The sequence below is a fragment of the Nicotiana tomentosiformis genome, chromosome 7 (genome assembly GCF_000390325.3).
Source record: "Nicotiana tomentosiformis chromosome 7, ASM39032v3, whole genome shotgun sequence".
In the NCBI taxonomy this organism is placed as follows: domain Eukaryota; kingdom Viridiplantae; phylum Streptophyta; class Magnoliopsida; order Solanales; family Solanaceae; genus Nicotiana; species Nicotiana tomentosiformis.
The window spans coordinates 131,297,949-131,318,623 of record NC_090818.1 but is presented as its reverse complement, the minus strand read 5'-3'; the positions used below and the strand labels follow the sequence as shown (position 1 = coordinate 131,318,623).

The 20,675-nt window shown below is 39.0% G+C and overlaps 1 protein-coding gene across 8 annotated transcripts; it reads left to right on the top strand.

The window, feature by feature from the left end:
• Window positions 1-292: 292 nt before the first annotated feature.
• On the top strand, window positions 293-5,271 carry LOC104121437 (uncharacterized). 8 transcript variants are annotated; one of them, XM_070179780.1, is made up of 8 exons: window positions 293-606; window positions 701-757; window positions 1,520-1,616; window positions 1,768-1,886; window positions 1,966-2,169; window positions 2,289-2,484; window positions 3,108-3,368; window positions 5,023-5,271. In XM_070179780.1, the coding sequence occupies exons 4-8, from the start codon at window positions 1,869-1,871 to the stop codon at window positions 5,076-5,078; spliced, it is 735 nt and encodes a 244-aa protein (XP_070035881.1). In that variant the 5' UTR covers window positions 293-606; window positions 701-757; window positions 1,520-1,616; window positions 1,768-1,868; the 3' UTR covers window positions 5,079-5,271. The 8 variants fall into 8 exon arrangements, with proteins under 8 accessions (XP_070035881.1, XP_070035882.1, XP_009631734.1 ...); XM_070179781.1 differs by having other exon boundaries at window positions 683-757; XM_009633439.4 differs by lacking the exon at window positions 1,520-1,616.
• The last annotated feature ends 15,404 nt before the right edge of the window (window positions 5,272-20,675 follow it).

Below are 20,675 nucleotides of genomic sequence, written 5' to 3'. Positions count from 1 at the left end.
ATAGCAACGGGTGTACCAATAAAGCATGGGTACATTCGGCACACTTTAATCATAAAACCGTTGCACTTGCATGGAAACCGTTCCAATAACTATTTTTTTTGCAACGTCTCTTTTAACCGTTCCTATAGACGAATCTATTGCAACAGATATAAGAAAAAAAATTAATGGGAACGGTTATTAATTCCTCTTAATTATTTTCCCCCCTGAATTTTCGTGAAACGCGCCAAAATCCCCAAATTATTTACATTCTATTTTTTTTACCTGTATTTTTTTATGTAATAGTACTACTAATTAATTAAAAGGAGAAGGCCAAATTATTGAGCATCTCTAATCTCTCTGCCAAAGACCAAACACACCCAATCTCTCTGCCAAACCTCACTCACGCCAGTGACAGTCCCACGCCGGTGACACACTGCCGGCGACAGTCCCTCTGCCAACCTCTGTTAAACCCACCAAATCTCAGCAAACAATTCTCAACAGTTGAGCCCTAATTCGCACCATAAACAACCTCCTCCTTCAAACAATTGGAATCATCCAATAAGTTTAGGTTTTTTTCTCGATTAAGCTCCGCTAATACGTCAAGTTTTCACAGATCCCTAATTCTAGGTTTTTGCTCAATTCTCATAAATTTCTGATTTATTTCGCATGCTCTTCTTTTACTGGTTTTGCAATTTCTCAACAGTTGAGCCCTAATTCGCAGATTTCATTTCTCACTGAAGAAGAATTTGCCACTGGTAGCTGTGGAATAAATATTATCGTAAGTTCCTTTACTCCAGATTAATTGATTTTAATTTTATTTTTGGGGTATCTGAGCGATGTAGTGTTATTGATTGGAAATACACAATTTTTCTTGTGTTGTGATCTTTTTTTCTGGGGGAATATTGTGCTGATAATTTCACTCACATGTAGAAATCAAGTAAATGATGAGACATGTGTCACCAAATTCAAGTAAGAACTTAGGTAAATAAAATGGAGACAAGGGCAAACAGAGAGCAGTTGGGTATTTGTTAGTACAAAGACTATGCGTGTCGACATGAATAATTTGAACTGATAATCTTTTAGGTATCAATTCAACATGAGTAAATTATTTATTATTTAAGAAGATGCTGCTGCCTGCCAACAAATGTCTACCTAAATACTAGCTAGCTAGGTTTTCTTATTAGTAGATTGTTAAGTTATATTATACTGACAAAGTCTTAGTCTTAAATAATTTAGTTAGATAATCAGTTTCTGTAAAAGAAAAAAAGCAGGAATAATTGTCCTTTGGAAAATTGTGAAGGAAATTTTCCACTGCATAATTAATGCTGTAAATTAAATTACTTCCCTACTGCTACACTTGGCATCAATTACTGCAGGAGTCATTAAGGTTGGAGTATTTCAATTTTCTTTCCGCACTTGGTTGTTTACTATAAGACAATATTTTCTCTGTGTTATACATCTAATGTCTAATAATTTTTTTGCGTAAATGGTTATTTGTTCCTTCTTTATTTCTTTTTTAAAACCTTCTGTGTATATGCAGTATGAATAAGCAGAGTGATTTATCATAAATGGTCAACAAAGACTTTGCAGTTCAAGTTTTTGGTGGACTGCTTTTCTTAACTTGGTTTGGATACATGGTATAGACAATTATAACTGTATTATATGACAATGGATTTTCAAAAGAAAAAAAATCCAAAATGCAGCTGATCTTGTATACCTCTTTGCCTGATTAACAGAATTTGGTATGCTAACGCATTTATTATTATTTTTCATTCGATGAGAATGAAGTTGTAAAAGAGTTGGGTAGCTTTCTCGGCACATTGGCAAGGAATGGGACCTTTTGTCCGCTTAATATATTTAATTGGAGGAAACTAGACACAAAAGATGATATGTGTAAATATATCAAGGTTTGAAGTTCTCAATTTTCAATAAGCGTGGATGATATTTTATTTTTTTTACACTAATCTAATAGCACCAAATTTGTAGGCAAAATATGACATCCCCGAGGAGGCGAAACCATGGGTTTTTCATTCAATTCAGGTTGCTTGGAGAAAGTATAAGAATCAATTGAAGAAGGATTACTTTGAATACTATGCCAATGACGAGCTTCGAATGGAGAATAGGCCGGTAGATGTTTCGGAATCTCACTTTAAGGATCTTCTTAACTATTGGAACTCTGATTCCCACAAGGTAAACTTGAGAAAAGGATTAATATTTACTCTAATCTTGTGAATTCAATAAGCTTTTCACTAAGCATAGACGTTGGTTACTCTGTGGTGAAAATAATACACTTTTGTACTGCAGAGCAGATTCTGCTAAGCTCTGTTTTAGCTGTGGCCGTGAAGTTCATTCCAATAATCATCTTTTCACTAAGCATACACGTTGGTTACTCTGTGATTCTTCTCCGGCTTCTATATTGTGTTGTACGGACAGTTCTGTTTTCTGTCACAACTGTGATTGGGAATCTCATAATCTGGTTGTTTATTCCAGTTTTGGGTGCTATAGGTAGTTTAGACATATCTAGTTAAGGTGATTTCTACTTTTTTGCAGCACTTGTTTGCAGCACTTGATTTCTCCTTTTCTGCAGCACTTGTTTGGGGGCAATGAGTTTTGGAGAAACAAACCATGCTGCCAAATCTTGAGTTATATTTTCATTGATGCTGCCAAATGTATTGACTCATTTTATTTGCAAAAACAATCCAAAACCAACATTGAGAATCGAAAAAAATTGAAGCACCCACACACTGCTGGCAAGACAAGTTTTGCTCTAATCCGTGAGGTTTAGTATTTCAACTTTTTTACACTATCTTTACTAATGCCCCAACTCTATTCCCAAGAAGTATCTCAAGTCTTTAATCTTGAAATTCTTCTGCAGCATAAGTTTTGCCTCCTGAACTAACTAACAAAATCTAACTAATTGTAACTAACTCCAAATCTGGTAATAATGTTACAACACTTCCAAAAATTAAAGTACATGCTTATGTACAAACACAGTTTGTACTCCCAGCTGCATAGGTCTGTAATGGGACCTAAGCATCCAGGTCATATAAGATTGTATGGACGTGCGGTTACCAAGACCATCTTAAAAAAGAAAATGGAAAATTTTGGACCCTCTTTAAATGTTACAGAGGACAGGATGCAACAGAAAATGGAGGAAATGGAAGAGAGGATGCAACAAAGGATGTTGGAAAAATTCAATGCACACAAGGATGCTTGGGAACAAGAAATTACACTTAATGTCGTTTCACAACTTCGACGTATGAATTCAGGATTACAAATTGATCCTAACATGATGAACTTTAGTGCTCGTTCACCTGGAGAAGCTTCATCTGCACAACAAAATGTTATTCAATTAATCAACTGCCTCTCTACTGATAGTAACAATCGAGGTTAATGTTACACCCCTCTCTTTCTCTGTTCATAATTTGTTTTCTTATTGTTCTCTCTCTCTCTCTCTCCCTTTCTTCTATCTCGCTTCATGCACGCAATATGTTTGACAATATTTCTTAGAGGAAAATTAGTATGCTGGCCAAGTCCGATTAAGATAGTAATTTTTTTTATCTTCTACTGGTTGTGTGGCTTTCGATAGTTTGATGTTGTTTAAGTGGTGAATCTTTAATTAGACTTTGTTTGTGTCTTCGCGTGTAGTTCGGATATTACCATCTCCTCCTTGACATCTAGTTGTTGTTAGTTCGTGCTTTTAGCCGATTGATAAATTAGCTTGGTTGTTCTGTGGGTTGATAGTTGCATTCAGTTAGTTTCTATTGATAAGGATCTGTTAGTATCCATGTTTTAGGATTTAAATGGTTGTTACATGAAAATATGCGAGACACTATTGTTTTATTACATAGAAACAATTAAGCCAACTATAGTTGCTTGAGGTTGAGGTTTGCAGATTTGGTATTGAAATTCTCATCTTCATTAGGTGAATACAGCTAGTTCTCAGTAGTAATATAGTGGCATGAATGATGTAAATCTTTATTTTCTTCTTGTCTATTGCTATACCCAATCCATGGGAGTTGAGGTCTCGAAGGAACTTGCAAGAATGGTAGGTCACAAAATTTTATAGTTTAATTGAGAAGCTTCACAAACAATGTTTTCCGCTGGCTAGCCATGATGTATAGAAATGGGGAGAAGGGAATAATGGCGTCTTTTCTGTCAAGTCCTAAGCTTCTTGTCTGGGAGGAGTACACTTTTCAATATCTTTTGGTATCTTCCTAGGGTTCCGAGAAAGGTTGTTTCACCTGGCTAGCTATGAGGGGGTTATTATTGATGTTAACTAGCATTTAGTTGGATTTTCCATATCTGTGTGAATAATTATTATCTTTGAATGAAGAAATCGAACTAATGTTAGACGTGTAATAAGAAACAGAAAGTTGGGCGTTAGCTTTCAGAGCTTAGAGTTCTTGTCAGAATTGTGGCATGACTTATTTTCAGCCTCCTTTTAGATTATTTAATAATGATCATAGAGTTAGGACTTCAGTTTTGTGAGCTTGAGTGTTGCGCTGTCTTTAATTTCTTAAGTTGTCGACGTGAAACTCGTGATGAGTAAGGTTTGCTTCCTTTAGCCCAAGAATCACCTCATAAACTTGCTACCGGCATTAACTTCTTCACTAGAGATTATAACCATTCACTTCCTTCAACTGGAGAATCTTGAACCTGGGAATATAATATGCTCTTCCACACATGAGGAGTAACCTTTAGAAGAATACTTTTGCTATCTTAATTAAATGTTGTTACTGTCACAATTTAACTGATCTTGAAAGCAAGATACTTTTGCTATTGTGACTGAACATAGTTATGTTATTATCTTGCTCTAGTAATTCTATGCTTCCCCCTCTCAACTTACTGTCACTTTCTTGATAAAATTCTCTGCTGTGAAATTTGTTTTTACGCTTTCCAATTATGTTGGAACTGGAAAGGCCATTATGATTTTCCCGTATTTAACACGAAGTTTAATTAAATTACTTGCTTTTTTGTCCATACTTGCTTGAATTGTCAACTAGCGCTTGAAGGTAATGACTTGATTTATCTTTTTTGTAGGTGGTGAAAATGGTGAAAGGGAAGACGGAGACATTGGCGATCTAGACCTTACTTAAGAAGATTTTTGGATTATTGCAGAAATTTTAGATGTTTTAATAATATTTTATGCTAACACTTGAATTGTAAACGCTTATGCATGCACTTGGATGGGTTTGAATATTTTGCTTTGATGGATATTAATTACTAGTTTGTTTGACAATTATTTTGGATTGTAAAAGTTTATGAGTAATTTATTATGTGACTTATATACATTTTGGTGTATTAAAATTTATAATTGTACAGCGAGGTATATATATATATATATATATATCACAGTTAATTAAGTTGTTGGATTGGCAATAGGATACAAAATATAATTTAATAGATAGTGTAAACAATTGCAATAGGTCACACAATCTGTTGCAATAGGATCTGTAAACCGTCCCACTAGGTAAATCAAACCTATTGTAAGTAACCGTTGCAATATGAAAAATCGTAACAATAGAATTAGAAAACCGTTGTGATATCATTAGATAGTCGTTGCAATAGCTTATAAAAGTGTTGCATTAAACCTAATGGTAACGGTTGCAAACCGTTGCAATAGAGGAAAAATAATCGTTCCATAAGAAAAAAGAATAACCGTTATGATAGATGGTACTACAGCAACGGTTAATACAACCGTTACCCAAACCGTTGCTTTAGAGCTTTTGGCACGCGACCTGGTGGAACAGTTACTAAACCGTTGGGATAGAACAATAGTAATGGTTTACATGTCTATTGCAACGGTTTTGCATGCGTTGCCATAGGCTAATTTTCCAGTAGTGCCTATTGAGTTCCTAATTGTACCTGTTAATCCAAATTGTCTATGATTGCTAGTTGACCGGATCGTTTATATAAATAGCATGTTCCCACAATACTATATGTCTATCCATAATATATCAACCCTATATTCTTATGGTTTTGAATCTATCATGAACGTATATAATACGGTATTCAACTAAGCAAGACTATTAGGTATATTTTTTCTAACCTCGAAATCTTTCCCCGAGCCATGGGTTCAGAAACAAGCTCTCTCTAATTCTACTCTAATCTAAATACGGCTTTCCCAAGCATAACATAGATAGTAAGTAGAACTCAACTGTTGGCCAAACAATTAAGCAATTAGGCACAGAATTAGAGAAACAACCAAAGATGATAACTTGAATTAACGATAATATAATTAATAAATTTCAATATTCATGACAACCAAAACCCTAGAACGTGAAATTTAGCTCCATATAGACATAGTAGCAAAACAATAAATCATCAAGAAAAAGTAAAGATTACTAAGTTTGATGGAAGAAAGATGAAATCTGATGAACTCCGGCCTCCACCGCGGCTCTGTGCTCTCCCTAGGTCTAAAGTATGTCAATAGTCCTCTAAAAATGTTTTTACATATATTTATACTAAGTAGGGTCGGGCCCAGACGAAAACACATTTTCTAGCCGAAATAGAAAAACTTGCAAACTTATTGCTTTTCATGCGTCGCACTATGCTTTGCCCCGTGCGTCGCACTAGTGCTTTTTCCTGTCAGACCACAAAAAAAACAGTCTATGAACTTTGGAGATTTCTGACAAAACTTTGCACTAATGCGTCGCACAGTGCCTCACACAGTGCCTCGCACTAGTGCATTTCTTCAACAATTGCTTCTTCCTTGAATTTGACGTCCACAATTGATCCTCGACCCCCGAACACGATCCCAGCTTAATCCCTTGGGCTTTTACTTAGACTTCAAAGCTCCAAATAGCTCGAATTCATTCCATAACATCTACATAACTCAGAATCACTCATAGGAGGCATAAAATACGTAATTAGTGCAAAACACTAGCAATTAAAGCTCAAACTCAATTAAAATATATCAAATTAGAGTATTGTATATGGCCAAAACTGAGTTTTGCCCTTCGTATGATTAATCAAGATTGGAACCAATAGACCGATCAAGATCGAAGTCGGCCACGATCGAGATCGGCCAGGATCAAGATCGAGCCAAGTAACAAAAAAAACATTATAACCGCAATTAGGGGAGAATCTCGGCGGAAATCACGACATAAATCAAGGAGAGATTAATTAGCCAATCATGGGATTTCTTACTGTATTTAGAATTGTACCATAAGTAGGACTCCACTACTATATAAAGGGGGTCTAACAATTGGTAAAGGGCGGACATTCACGCAATAAAAAATAATATACTATTCTTTTCTTTAGGTTCTCAATACTCTGTTACTCTGCTCATATCTCATTTGCTATTTCATTTGGTTTGAGAGTAACTGAGCTGGAGGGCCAAAGCTGCACATCTCATTTGGTTTGCTTTTATTTTTCTTTATAATCAATATTAATATCAATTTGCATATTTTCTTAGTTTGTGCCAAGTAAAATCACGTATCCTTAAAACCACATATAAATTCAATTGTTATCCGTTTTTAGGGTAAACAGTTTGGCGCCCACCGTGGGGCTAAGGATAATAGTGATTGCCTGGTGATAATTTTCATAACACACACTGGTTTACACTTGTTCTTGTAAGCATTTTTTATTCCAGGATCAGCATGTCGAACTCTCAAGCAGTACCCACACACATTGACAATGGCCTTGGTTTTCATTGCAAAAATGACAACGTAGCCGCCTCAGGAAACGAAATGCTTCAAGTTGAACTAGAGGGAGTACTAGTTGCAGACCCCATCGACGTCAGTTCCCATGTTGCCCTGAATGCAAATTTGGGCATTGACCCTAAAAATAGCATCCGCAGAGACGTTCGATCAGCGTGTCAGAACGCATAGGGCGGCGAAGAAGGCAGAATCAGCCTTCAAATAATATTCGAAATGCCACAGGATCAACAAGCTGCAATAGCACAACTTCAAAATTAGAACCACACACCGAGTAGGGTCGAACCCGAGCCATCATAGGAAATTATTCACAGAACCGAACCAGTGTTGGGGAGGTCAAATGTGAATGAGTCAGGGATCGACCCCGCTATTTTGAAAATGTTCGAGGAGCTGACAAAGAGAATTGAATTGGGGGAGAAGAAGATTGAAGTGAATGACAAAAAAGTGGAAACATATAACTCCCGAGTTGATCAAATTTTGGCAGCACCACCGATTTTGAAGGTTTTGGATTCAAAGAAATTCGTACAAAATCCCTTCCCCCCGAGCGCGGCTCCTAGGCCCATTCCGAAGAAATTATGCATGCCATAAATTCCCAAGTATAATGGAACTACTGATCCCAACGAGAATGTCACTTCTTACACGTGCCCAATAAAGGAGAACGATCTAGAGGATGATAAGATACAGTCCGTACTGCTGAAGAAATTCAGAGAAACTTTATCAAAGGGGGCGATGATATGGTACCATAATTTACCACCTAACTCCATTGATTCTTTTGCCATGCTCGCAGATTCATTCGTCAAAGCGCACGCTGGAGCGATAAAGGTCGAGACTACAAAGTTGAACCTCTGCAAATTCAAACAGAAAGACAATGAGATGCTCAGAGAGTTCGTATCTTGGTTCCAAATGGAACGTATGGATCTGCCCCCGGACGCCAATGATTGGTTCGTTCAGGCTTTCACTTAAACATATGAAGTTCGGTAGCCTAACAACAGTTGAAGCAGAATTTGATCGAATATCCAGCTGTAACCTAGGTCGATGTGCATAATCGGTACCAATCAAAGATTAGGGTCGAGGATGACTAGTTGGGGACTCCTTCCGGGTCCGTTTATCCAAATAGAACCGTCGACAGAGTTAAAAGGGATATTGACCGGGAACCACAGTCAAATAGAGATCGATATCAGCCATACGGTGAAAATCGTAGAAACAACGGGCTTGGACGCAACCCCGTTTGAATTGATAAGAAATGATCGAGGACATATCTCTTGAGGGCTCATAAGTAAGAGTGGCTTCGACAGAAATGTCGAACCCAAAGAAGCACCACGACTATCAAAATACAACTTAAATATTGATGCATCAGCTATTGGATCGGCCATTGGGCGCATCAAAGACACCAGGTGGCCCTGACCTCTACAGACTGATCCGGCCCAGAGAAATCCTAATCAAATGTGCAAATATCATGGCACCCATGGTCATAGAATAGAAGGTTGCAGACAGCTGAGGGAGGAGGTAGCCCATTTGTTTAACGAAGGGCATCTTCAAGAACTCTTAAGCGATCAGGCTAAAAACCATTTCAAGAACAGAGATTCAAACAGACAGAATAAGAAAGAAGAGCCGTAGAACATGATCCACATGATTATTGGAGGGGTCGATATTCCTCAGGGGCCCGTATTCAAGCGCACCAAGGTGTCAATCACGAGGGAAAAACGGACTCAAGACTATGTACCGGAAGGACATTGTCTTTCAATGACGAGGATGCATAGGGGATCTTACAACCCCACAACGACGCACTGGTAATATCTGTCCTTATGAATAAAATTCAAGTTAAACGTGTTTTGATTGATCAAGGTAGCTCAGCCAACATTATTCGATCGAGGATCATAGAACAACTCGGCCTACAAGATCAAATTGTGCTCGCAGCCAGAGTACTTAACGGCTTCAAAATGCAAGCGAAACCACCAAAGGTGAAATTACTTTACCAATGAACATGGTTGGGACCATCAAAGAAACAAAGTTCCATGTGATCGATGGTGACATGAGGTACAACTCCCTGCTCGGAAGGCCTTGGATCCATAACATGAGGGCAGTACCCTCGACCCTTCACCAAGTTCTAAAGTTCCCGATATCGGAGGGAGTTAAAACAGTGTATGGGGAGCAACCCACCGCCAAGGAAATATTTTCAGTCGATGAAGTGATATCGGTATCAGCACTCTCATCAACGAAGGGATCGAAGGGAAAGCAGGATGCCAAATAGCAACTACAGATACCGGCCTCGACCCAATTGCAGGAGCAAGGGATCGAAGGAGATGACGACTACTAGATCCCTCGATCCTTCATAATTCCCGATGACTCCGAACCCACCAAGTCAACGGTCGAAGAGCTGGAACAAGTCACACTGGCCAAGCATCAGCCCGAACGAAAGGTATACCTGGGCACGGGGCTAACCCTCGAGCTCGGGAAAAATCTTATTCATTTCCTTAAAGCTAACACGTATTGCTTTTCTTGATCCCACCTCGATATGACAAGGATACCACCATAAATTACCACTCACAAACTAAGCCTGGACCCTAAATTCTGCCCGGTGAAGCAGAAATGAAGGCCCTAGTCCGAGGTCAAACGTAGTGGTAGTCCCTAAGACCTGAATAAAGCATGCCCCAAGAATTCTTTTCCTTTGCCTAATATCGATCGTATGATCGATTCCAAGCCCAGCCACGAGACTCTCAGTTTTTTTCGATGCCTACTCCTGGTACAATCAGATACAGATGAACCCGGAGGATCAGGAAAAGACCTTGTTTATCACTAAGTACGGCACCTACTGTTATAATGTAATGCCATTCGGTCTAAAAAATACTGGTGCAACTTATCAATGCCTAGTAAACCAAATGTTAGAAGAACAAATAGGAAAATCAATGAAAGTATATATTGATGACATGTTAATTAAGTCCCTGCGAGCAGAGGACCATTTAAGGCATTTGCAGGAGACTTTCAATATACTAAGGAAGTACAATATGAAGCTCAACCCCGAAAAGTGTGCATTCGGGGTTGGCTCGGGCAAGTTTCTTGGTTTCATGGTGTCCAACCGGGAAATCAAGATCAGCCCCAATAAAATCAAAGCTATCGAGGATATCACGATAGAGGATAATATAAAGGCCGTGTAGAGGCTGACGGGGCGGATAGCCTCCCTAGGACGATTCATTTCGAGATCCTCAGATAGGAGACACCGATTCTTCTCGCTGCTTAAGAAGAAGAGCAATTTTGCATGGACTCCGGAATGCCAGCAGGCCTTGGAGGAACTAAAGCGGTATTTATCGAGCCCGCCGCTACTTCACACCCCGAAAATGGACGAATAGCTTTACCTATACTTGGTAGTCTCGTAGATAGCGGTAAGTGGATTCCTGGTCTGAGAAGAATAAGGTACGCAATTCCCTGTCTATTATGTTAGTCGGACTTTAGGTGAGGCCGAAACTAGATATCCACACTTAGAAAAATTAGCGCTTGCTTTAATAAGCGCCTCTAGGAAACTAAAACCGTATTTCCAATATCATCCAATATGTGTTTAACAACTTATCCTCTTCGAAATATTTTGCACAAATCCAAGCTTTTGGGTCGATTGGCCAAATGGGCCATAGAAATAAGTGGGTATGATATTGAGTATCGACCCCGAACCGCCATCAAGTCTCAAATCTTGGCGGACTTCGTGGCTGACTTTACGTCGGCCCTCGTACCCGAGGTTGAAAAAGAACTACTGATAAAATTGGGTACATCTTCGGGAGTCTGGACCCTCTTTACGGACGGTGCTTCGAATGCGAAGGGGTCCGGACTAGGCATCGTACTAAAATCACCCACAGGTAATGTAGTTAGACAGTCTATCAGAACTACAAAATTGACTAAAAATGAGGTCGAGTATGAGACCATGATTGCAGGTCTCGAACTAGCTATAAGCTTGGGAGCGGAGGTCATAGAGGCTAAGTGTGATTCCCTCCTCGTGGTAAACCAAGTTAATGGGACTTTTGAAGTCCGAAAAGACCGAATGCAGAGGTACTTGGATAAACTACAAGTGACTCTACATTGATTTAAGGAATGGACCTTGAAACATGTACCTCGAGAACAGAACAACAAGGCCGACGCTCTTACGGATTTAGGTTTGTCGGTCGGGGACGACGAACTCAACTCGGGGACTGTCGTACAACTCATGATATAAATAATCGAAGAAGGTCATGCCTAGATAAACTCCACAAGTTTAACCTGGGATTGGAGAAACAAGTACATAGAGTACTAAAAGAACGGGAAGCTTCCATCGGATCCAAAGGAGTCGAGAACTCTGTTCACAAAGGCGACACGGTTCACTTTGTCCGTAGACGGAACGCTGTTTAGAAGGACGTTCGATGGACTGTTGGCAATATATTTAGGACCAGGAGATACCGACTACATCCTACGAGAAGTTCACGAGGGTACTTGTGGAAATCATTCCAGTGCAGAATCGTTGGTCCACAAAGTAATCAGAGCAGGGTACTATTGGACCGATATGTGGAAGGATGTAAGGGAGTTCGTTCGAAAATGCGACAAATGCCAAAGGCATGCGCCCATGATTCATCAACCTGGGGAACTATTCCACTCGGTCCTATCCCCATGGCCCTTCATGAAATGGGGAATGAACATCGTTGGCCCTCTCCCGTAGGCCCCAGGTAAAGTTCAGTTTATTTTTTTTATGACTGATTATTTCTCTAAATGGGTTGAAGCACAGGCTTTTGAGAAAGTCAGAGAAAAGGAAGTCATAGACTTCATTTGGGACCACATCATATGTCGATTCGGGATACCCTCCGAGATTGTATGTGATAATGGAAAATAATTCATCGGCAGCAAAGTAACTAAATTTCTCGAGGATCACAAGATCAAAAGGATCCTATCAACACCTTATCATCCCAACGGCAACGGACAAACCGAATCGACCAAAAAAACCATCATCCAAAATCTTAAGAAGAGATCGACTGACGCCAAAGGAAAATGGAGAGAAATACTACCCGAGGTTCTATGGGCATACCGCACAACATCAAAATCCATTACCGGAGCAACATCGTTCTCGTTAGTTTATGGCGCCGAAGCTCTAATCCCGGTCGAGGTCGGAGAACCTAGCATCAGGTTTCGATATGCAACAGAAGAGTCGAATAATGAGACCATGAATACGAGCCTAGAATTGTTGGACGAAAGACGTGAAGTCCCTCTCGTCCGATTGGCCGCCCAAAAATAGCAGATCGAAAGGTACTACAATCGAAGAGACAATCTTCGACATTTTAACATCGGAGACTTGGTGCTGAGAAAAGTCACCCTCAACATCCAAAATCCAAATGAAGGGAAACTGGGTCCGAACTGAGAAGGACAGTACCAGGTTCTCAAAATCATCGGAAAAGGATCCTATAAGCTCGGCACGATGAATGGCGAACAACTGCCGAGAAATTGGAACGTATCGCACCTAAAACGATATTACTGCTAAAATACGACCCCTTCTATTTTCATTTATATTTTAAACTAACCCTTGCAGGTGTTCGACCAGAAACATCAATGGATTCTTGGACATATAAGCCTTCAGGTATGAAAGCACGTGTTGCACTCTTTTTTCCTTAGACCGGTTTTGTCCCAAATGGGTTTTTCGGCGAGGTTTTTAATGAGGCAACCATCGATCGTGCTAACTTAGAACAATTTGACAGTATCCAAGGTTTCTTTCCGATCAACCTCAAACATTGGGGGGCAATTCCCTCGAATGTCAACTTTGATGCGAGGAAGTTACTCCATGCCAGCAGGGTCTCGATAGAAAAAATTTGTAAGGGCCAAATGGTCAAACGAACCGTGTCCGGGTAGTTTGCTCGAGCCCTGGCACAGAACATGTATGCATGTATAATTATTTATAATGAGAAGTATTTTTCTACTTTACAATTTCATACTCTCGATCTATTATGTAAACAGGCTTAAGGGTCGACCATAACCAGAATTTGTATAATTACCCCCACACTCGCGGACTGCCATCCAAAAAATAAACGAGATCGAATTATTAAAATTCCGAGATCACAAGACCTTTTAGGCAACCTTCGGTTTTTATAGTCCACGGCCAACCCACTCGGGGACTGAAACTTCGGAAAAGCTCGAAGTAAAACCGGAAAATAAGCCCAAGGGGCAAATCCCAAACTAAAGAGACTACAGCCGAATGAACACAGGTCGGAGACGTCCGAATTCCGTAACAAAACAGGCCTTCAAATTCTTTCATAAACCGATTAAAAAGGCTACCCCCGGCAAAATCATAAAAGACTTCGATAATATCAAGCCTCGAAAACTCTAATGAGTACAAAATTGTTCGAACTCTTGAACGATTCCTTATTTCAAGCCAAGGCATTACGAGTTTTTTGCAAATACAAATGATAAAAAACTTTTTCAAGCCGAAATGGGGAGAAAGCCATAAACAACCTTTCTTACAAAATCCTAAGGGCTACAATTCTTCGAGCTCGAGCAAGCACTCACTCGATCGAAAAACCTAAGGGCTATACTAGTTCGGTTCCAATTAAATTGTCTAAACCTCGGACACAATTTTATGTTAAGGCATTTTCGACCTTCATTAAATACAGAAAAGCCAAGGGAAAACACAAGAATCAAAAGAGCTAGAAAAGCCTTATATATATATATATATATATATATATATATATATATATATATATATTCAAAAATATATATTTTATAAGGCCGAATCGGCCCCAGAAGACATACAAAAGAAAAACAAGAAACCTAATATCCTACGTAGCTTGGTCTTCATCGGAGGCTGCGTCCTCGGGATTTTCTCCGTCCTCAGATTCGCTCGAGCTCTCGGAGTCTTCCTCAGGGAAAGCCAGCCTTCAGGCTCTGGTTTCCTTCGCCTTGGCATTTTCAATTTCGGATGCAACATCGAAGCCCTGAGCGCTGACCTCCTCGAGAGCTTCCCTCCGAGCCTACCATTTAGCATGTTTGACCATGCTCTTGGCCTTGGCCTGGTTGACCTCAACATCGGTCCTGAACTGGGACACTTTAGCATCAACTCTTTTATTAGCCTCGGCCACCTTGGATCTGTCCACTTCAAGTTCATCGGCCAAGCCTGCCTTATCAGAAGTAGCCAAATGCAATCGATGTTGAAGCTCCTTAATCTTCTCGATCTGCACCGAGTCATTTTCTTCTGCAGCCCGAAGCTGGGTCTCAACCAACTCCAATTGCACTAGGATGACCTCCTTTTTCGAGGCAAGGACATCCATATTCTCTTTGAATTTTTTTGCCTCGGCCAGTAGCTCATCTACCTGCGAATTGAGCCGTCCAATCTGTTTGAGCCTCTGCCGAACCTGCAAAATCAGATCGTTAGTGGTTATCTCCAATTCATTTTCACTATCATGAAGAATTCAGAATACCTGCTCAGCTATTTCCTCATGCTCATGTCAAGCCGTTGCCAAACCCGATGAAGACCCGGTAGAGCCCGATCATGATGCTTTCTTCCGTATCGGTAATCCACCGAACCCGATAATCTCCTCCGAGGCAGTTAACTTGAGCCCATCCAGAAAGTCGTGGATATCAGTCGGCTCCTGAATATCTTTGTAAGATCGACCTTCCAATATGTTGACCTCACGGATCATAGCATCCAAAATCTAAGGGAATCCGCTAATGTCGATTACCCCGAGCTCGTCCCTCGAGATATCTTCTACTGCCCGAGAAGTCTTGCCCTTGGTCTCCCCTTCAACCATCTCAGCTCGAGACGGGATAGTCTCGGCTTTTCCTTGTTCAGGAATTATGGCCAGGGTTCCCTTATCTACCTCCGCTGATTCGGAGGATTGTTGTATCATAATATTAGCCCGTACACATGCTAATTCCTCTTCTCCTTATTCGGGCTCATCCCTTAAATGATAGATCGAGTTCAGAGGCATGATACTGGAGCCCCCCTTGGGCTTGAGAGATTTCTTCGCCGGATTTTTCTTTTTCGAGACCGGGGAAATCGATGCATCTTTTATCTTCTTCTCTTTAACCTGCTTCGGGGCAGGCAGATGGGGGCCTCATGGCAACATCCTTCCCAAGTCCTACAAAGGGAAAAAAGAGGGGGGGGGGGGTAAGCAAGTGAAGAAGAATAAATGACAAACAAATTAAGAAAGAGACTTACCATTACTGCAGGCCTCTCATCGACCCTTCCACCCAAGCGCGCTCGAAGTACGGTCTCTGCAATACCAGACCTTCAACCCATTGTTTAAGACCCATAATCGGTTCCGACATCCGAGCCACAGTTGTAACAAGGAAGAAAAAATGGATCAAGAAAATGAAAGGCAATCACAAATTAAAACGCTCGAAGGGACATAAGTACTCATGCTTTATATTCCATTTCTCAGAAAATGACATGTCATCGGCAGGGATCAGGTCCGAGGTTTTGACTCGAACAAATCGACCCATCCAACCTCGATCACGAATTTCGTCTATACTTGAGAATGGTGCTTTGTTGGCTCGGCGAGCAAGCTTGATTAACCCTCCATGATAGAGTTGGGGACTATAAAGGTGCATAAGGTGATCGAAGGTAAAAAGACACCCCTCGATTTTGCTTGAGAAGAATCAAAGAAGAATCACTATTCTCCAAAAAGAATGGTGGATTTGGCCAAGGGTCACGTCGTATCTCTTGCAAAAGGCGACGATGACAGGGTCTAATGAACCCAACGTGAAAGGATAAGTATAAATACTTATGAACCCTTCCACGTGGGTAGTAATTGATTCTTCAGGCGATGGGACTACCATGTGCTTGTCGCCCCAATTCCATTCCTATTTTACTTTATCAAGAATTTTCTCGGTGATTGAACACTGGTACCTCGAGATCGGCTCACATCGGCCCGGTACCGAAGAAGGTTTTTCAACCTTAAAATCGATAACAGTTGAGCACCTTATCGGAACGAATTCCTCAGGGCGAGGCTCCACCGCATCCTCGCCGCCGGTGGGTCGTGATTAAGAAACGGCCTCTTTTTGCGGTACCGTTTTGGAGGTTTTCGCCATTGATGAACAAATGGAACGAGAATTAGGGTTGTATGCGATATCAAATGTATGAAGCAAAGGGATTTTTTGAAGAAGATGCAAGAGTAGAGAAAAAGCTTTTGAGTGAAAATTTGGATGAGGATGAAAGTGTGAATATTTATAACCTGGTGATGACGGTTCAGAACAGGTAGTGGCTGACCAACGACTGACAGGCATTTAATGCCTTGGTAACTGGACCGACAAGACGTTTGTTACATACGTCATAATCGGGCTAGTCGCTGACATCATCATCCATCAAGTCTGAATCCAAAAATTCATATTGTTTCTCATTATCTTCTTTCCAAGAAACGATGGGGCTATCTGTATACGGTCAAAACCGAGTTTTGCCCTTCGTATGATTAATCGAGATTGGAACATGATAGTCCGAGGTTCATCATTGTAATATCGAGCCATGGTGCGAAGTATATGTTGTCGAGCTCGAGACCCAGAAACCGATCAAGATAGAGGTCGGCCAAGATCGAGATTGACCAGGATCAAGATCGAGCCAAGAAACAAAAAAGTCGTTATAGCCGTAATTAGAGGGAGAATCTCGGCGGAAATCACGGCAAAAATCAAGGAGAGATTAATTAGCCAATCATGGGATTTCTTACTGTATTTAGAATTGTACCATAAGTAGCACTCCCCTACTATATAAAGGGGATCTAACAATTGGTAAAGGGCGGACGTTCACGCAATAAAAAGCAATATACTATTCTTTTCTTTAGGTTCTCAATACTCTGTTACTCTGCTCATATCTCATTTGCTATTTCATTTGATTCGAGGGTAACTCAGCTCGAGGGCCAAAGCTGCACATCTCATTTGGTTTGCTTTAATTTTTCTTTACAGTCAGTTTCAATATCAATTTGCATATTTTCTCAGTTTGTGCCAAGTAAAATCACGTGTCCTTAAAACCACATATAAATTCAATTGTTATCCGATTTTAGGGTAAATAAGTATAATAGGCGACTAAAATACGTAATTATAGCCTACCATCAATGTCTCTCTAGCTTAGTTAGGTCAAGTGTTTATTTTTTTAAGCATTATTAGGGGGATCAACAATTCAAACTTTCAAACAAGCAAACAATTCTCTGTACCGGTGTCTCTCACCCTCGATATCGTGTTGCTTTTCTGTAATAGCTTTCATTAATGCAATCAAACTTTCTTTCATTCTCAATTCTCTCTTTTGTTCTCTCAATTGCTATTGACATTTGTTTTCCCGTACGATACTGACAATCTTGTCTAGCATACGGAGGGGACCTCAGTTGGCAAATAATAACCACACGGATATCGATTGCTTAGCTTTACATCTCCCTCCGAGGAATCTCAGTAACACTTACCGTGTGAAATGATATTAGAAAACTAAAATAAGAGAGTGAATTGAGATAAACGAGTAATTTATTTAAGATAATGAAGTTCTTGCTTTTCTGTTTTAGAAAATGAAAAGGGACGACTATTTCTATTATCTTGAGAAAGATGGCATGCAAGATTTTGCGGTGTACGAGACATCCACATGGGATTCTGCTTCTATCATATGCTAGTTATATGGTTAGAACTTAGAACTTAGAACTTACTATTGTGAACTTGCTAAGTTACTTCGAAAAATCTGGGAATACAAGGACTTCACGATTTTTGCTTATGGACAGATAAACCCTTGTTTTCTTTATTTAACCTGAGAATCACACTGTTTAATTCTACTTAACTCTCCCCCCAAGCCTCATATTTTTGTACAATAGCTTAGGGAAATAAAGATACCACAAATTAAATAAAACAGAAACAAACATGTACCAAGATGATAATTTAATTATATTGGTAGGAGTCTCCTATATAATTGGTGTGGATTCGATTCCCGTTACAACTTGAAAGAAGAAATCTACAAGAACACGCAATTTTTCAACATTTTGTCATATTTGTTTCACCAGTCAGTAATAAAATCACTTTTATATACAAAAAAATGTTATACATGAAAAGCAAATGTTACTTCACTCAAAAGGTTCCCTGACGACTTGAGAACTTGCATCTCTTGAAACTTGGATTCAAATTAATCTTTTTCATTAATAATACTAAGGCGTCTTTGAATTTGAATCCTGTGTTTCTGACTAAGCGGATCAGTTCATTATTTTCTAGTTAATTTCTAACACAGCTTCTATATATATTCTTTTCTTCATTGATGGTGATGATTACCTTGTAATTCGTCAATTCACTTGAAAGAGCCAACGGAAAAAGTGATATGAGAAAACTATTGTACTTCACATGAAAATCTTTGATGAGAACAATGCCAATTATTTAAAAATAGAGTTTGACAATATCTTTTTTTTTTCTTCCCCTTATTTTTAGGAGGATCAATATCATTCTCACTAAACATTTTCATATGACTTGAACCTGAGCTTCAACCTATCGATTGGTGATAAATGCGATTATTCAGCTTGAGCTTGTTTCAATCTAGCTAACTTAATTTCGTGTATAAAATATATATAGCTAAAACTTTCAGTCTACTCTAGCCCTGTCTGGTTAAAATCTTGTTTGGGATTAGCTCATTAGTAAATTGGAGTTATATATTTTTGTCAAAGTTAGTTAAAAGGTGTTAAAGATCATATTATTCGACCCATTGAAACTGTTTGTATCTTGAAACTGCCATATTCAGAGCATGGGTTACATGTAAGGGACCCAATTTAAAGTTGCACCAACTAACTGCCGGCCATGCTAAACTGGCGGCTAAAGCATTTCATGCTATTTCTTTTTTATTTGGCCATACATATTTGGCGAGATAAAAAATTCTTCTATGATTATATCTCGACAAAATATATAAATAGAAAATCTTATTGCATGCGTACTCTTCCGACCAAACATCTAACCAACCATTCCTGAGAAAAAAACGAAAAACAATAGGAAAAGATGATATATTTATTTCTTTAAGATTCCGTTGTACGTCCTTATAGTAAAGAATTGATGGCAAATAGTTGGATTGAAATAAAACACAAGTTAATTTCTAATACTGCCAAAAAGTCGGTTTCAAAAAAATTGGCATAATTCGGAGTACAAGGGTTAAAGTACTTAATTTTGACAGTGAATTTGAAAATAGATTCTTTAAATTTTTAAAAATAAAATTTATATTTTCAGAAACTACATAAAAAGTATTATAAGTTATAATAATTTATAATTCAAAATATTTATAAAATAGTTAAGAAAAATGTGATCAAACAACAATCTTGTAAACTTCCCAAATAGTAACAGTGCATGTCAATCTTTTAGAAAGAGAGTGTACGTAGTATATCAAAGAATTCGCGAATTTGTTATTGACCATGTGCAAGAGCATTTCAATGTACTTACTCGTTGTAGCTAACAGAAAGGAAAACAATGACAATATAACTAACTCCACGTGTGACGTGTTAGTTATTTACCAAAACTGAAGCATTAAAAAACCTGTTAGAGCCACACTAATAATAGCAGTGCCCTAATATTACTAGTTACTACTTTAATAAAGCATACTTTAAAACGGATTAGATATAACATCTCTAAAGAATTGAATGGACTCCTTTATCTAATAAGTCGGAATTAAGTGCTTCCATTTTCAGTCATTAATTAATTTCCAAAAATATTTAGTATTTGAAAAGTACATAAAACGTCTTTCAAGTACCCAAAAGAAAAAGATTAATAACACATTGGAAATGTCATGATTGACAAAATTTTATTTTAGCTTTGTAGGTAGAACATATTGTCCATATAAATCATAGTGTAGAGTCTTGTCGCCCTGAAGATCAACAATTATATTTGTTTTCTCTAGTGGGTACGCATTTTTTGTTTGTCATCCAAAGGTCAAAAGTACACAATGTTTGCTAGTTATTACTTATGATTAGGTGTTACACATAATTAAAGTAAAAGTCATTCGGTCCACCCCGTTAAGTGGCGTTAATTTAGGCAAACTAACAGCATAATTAAGAACTTGAAAGTTAAAGGTGGAGGTCCATGTTTCTCAAAATCTTAGTCCTTGTG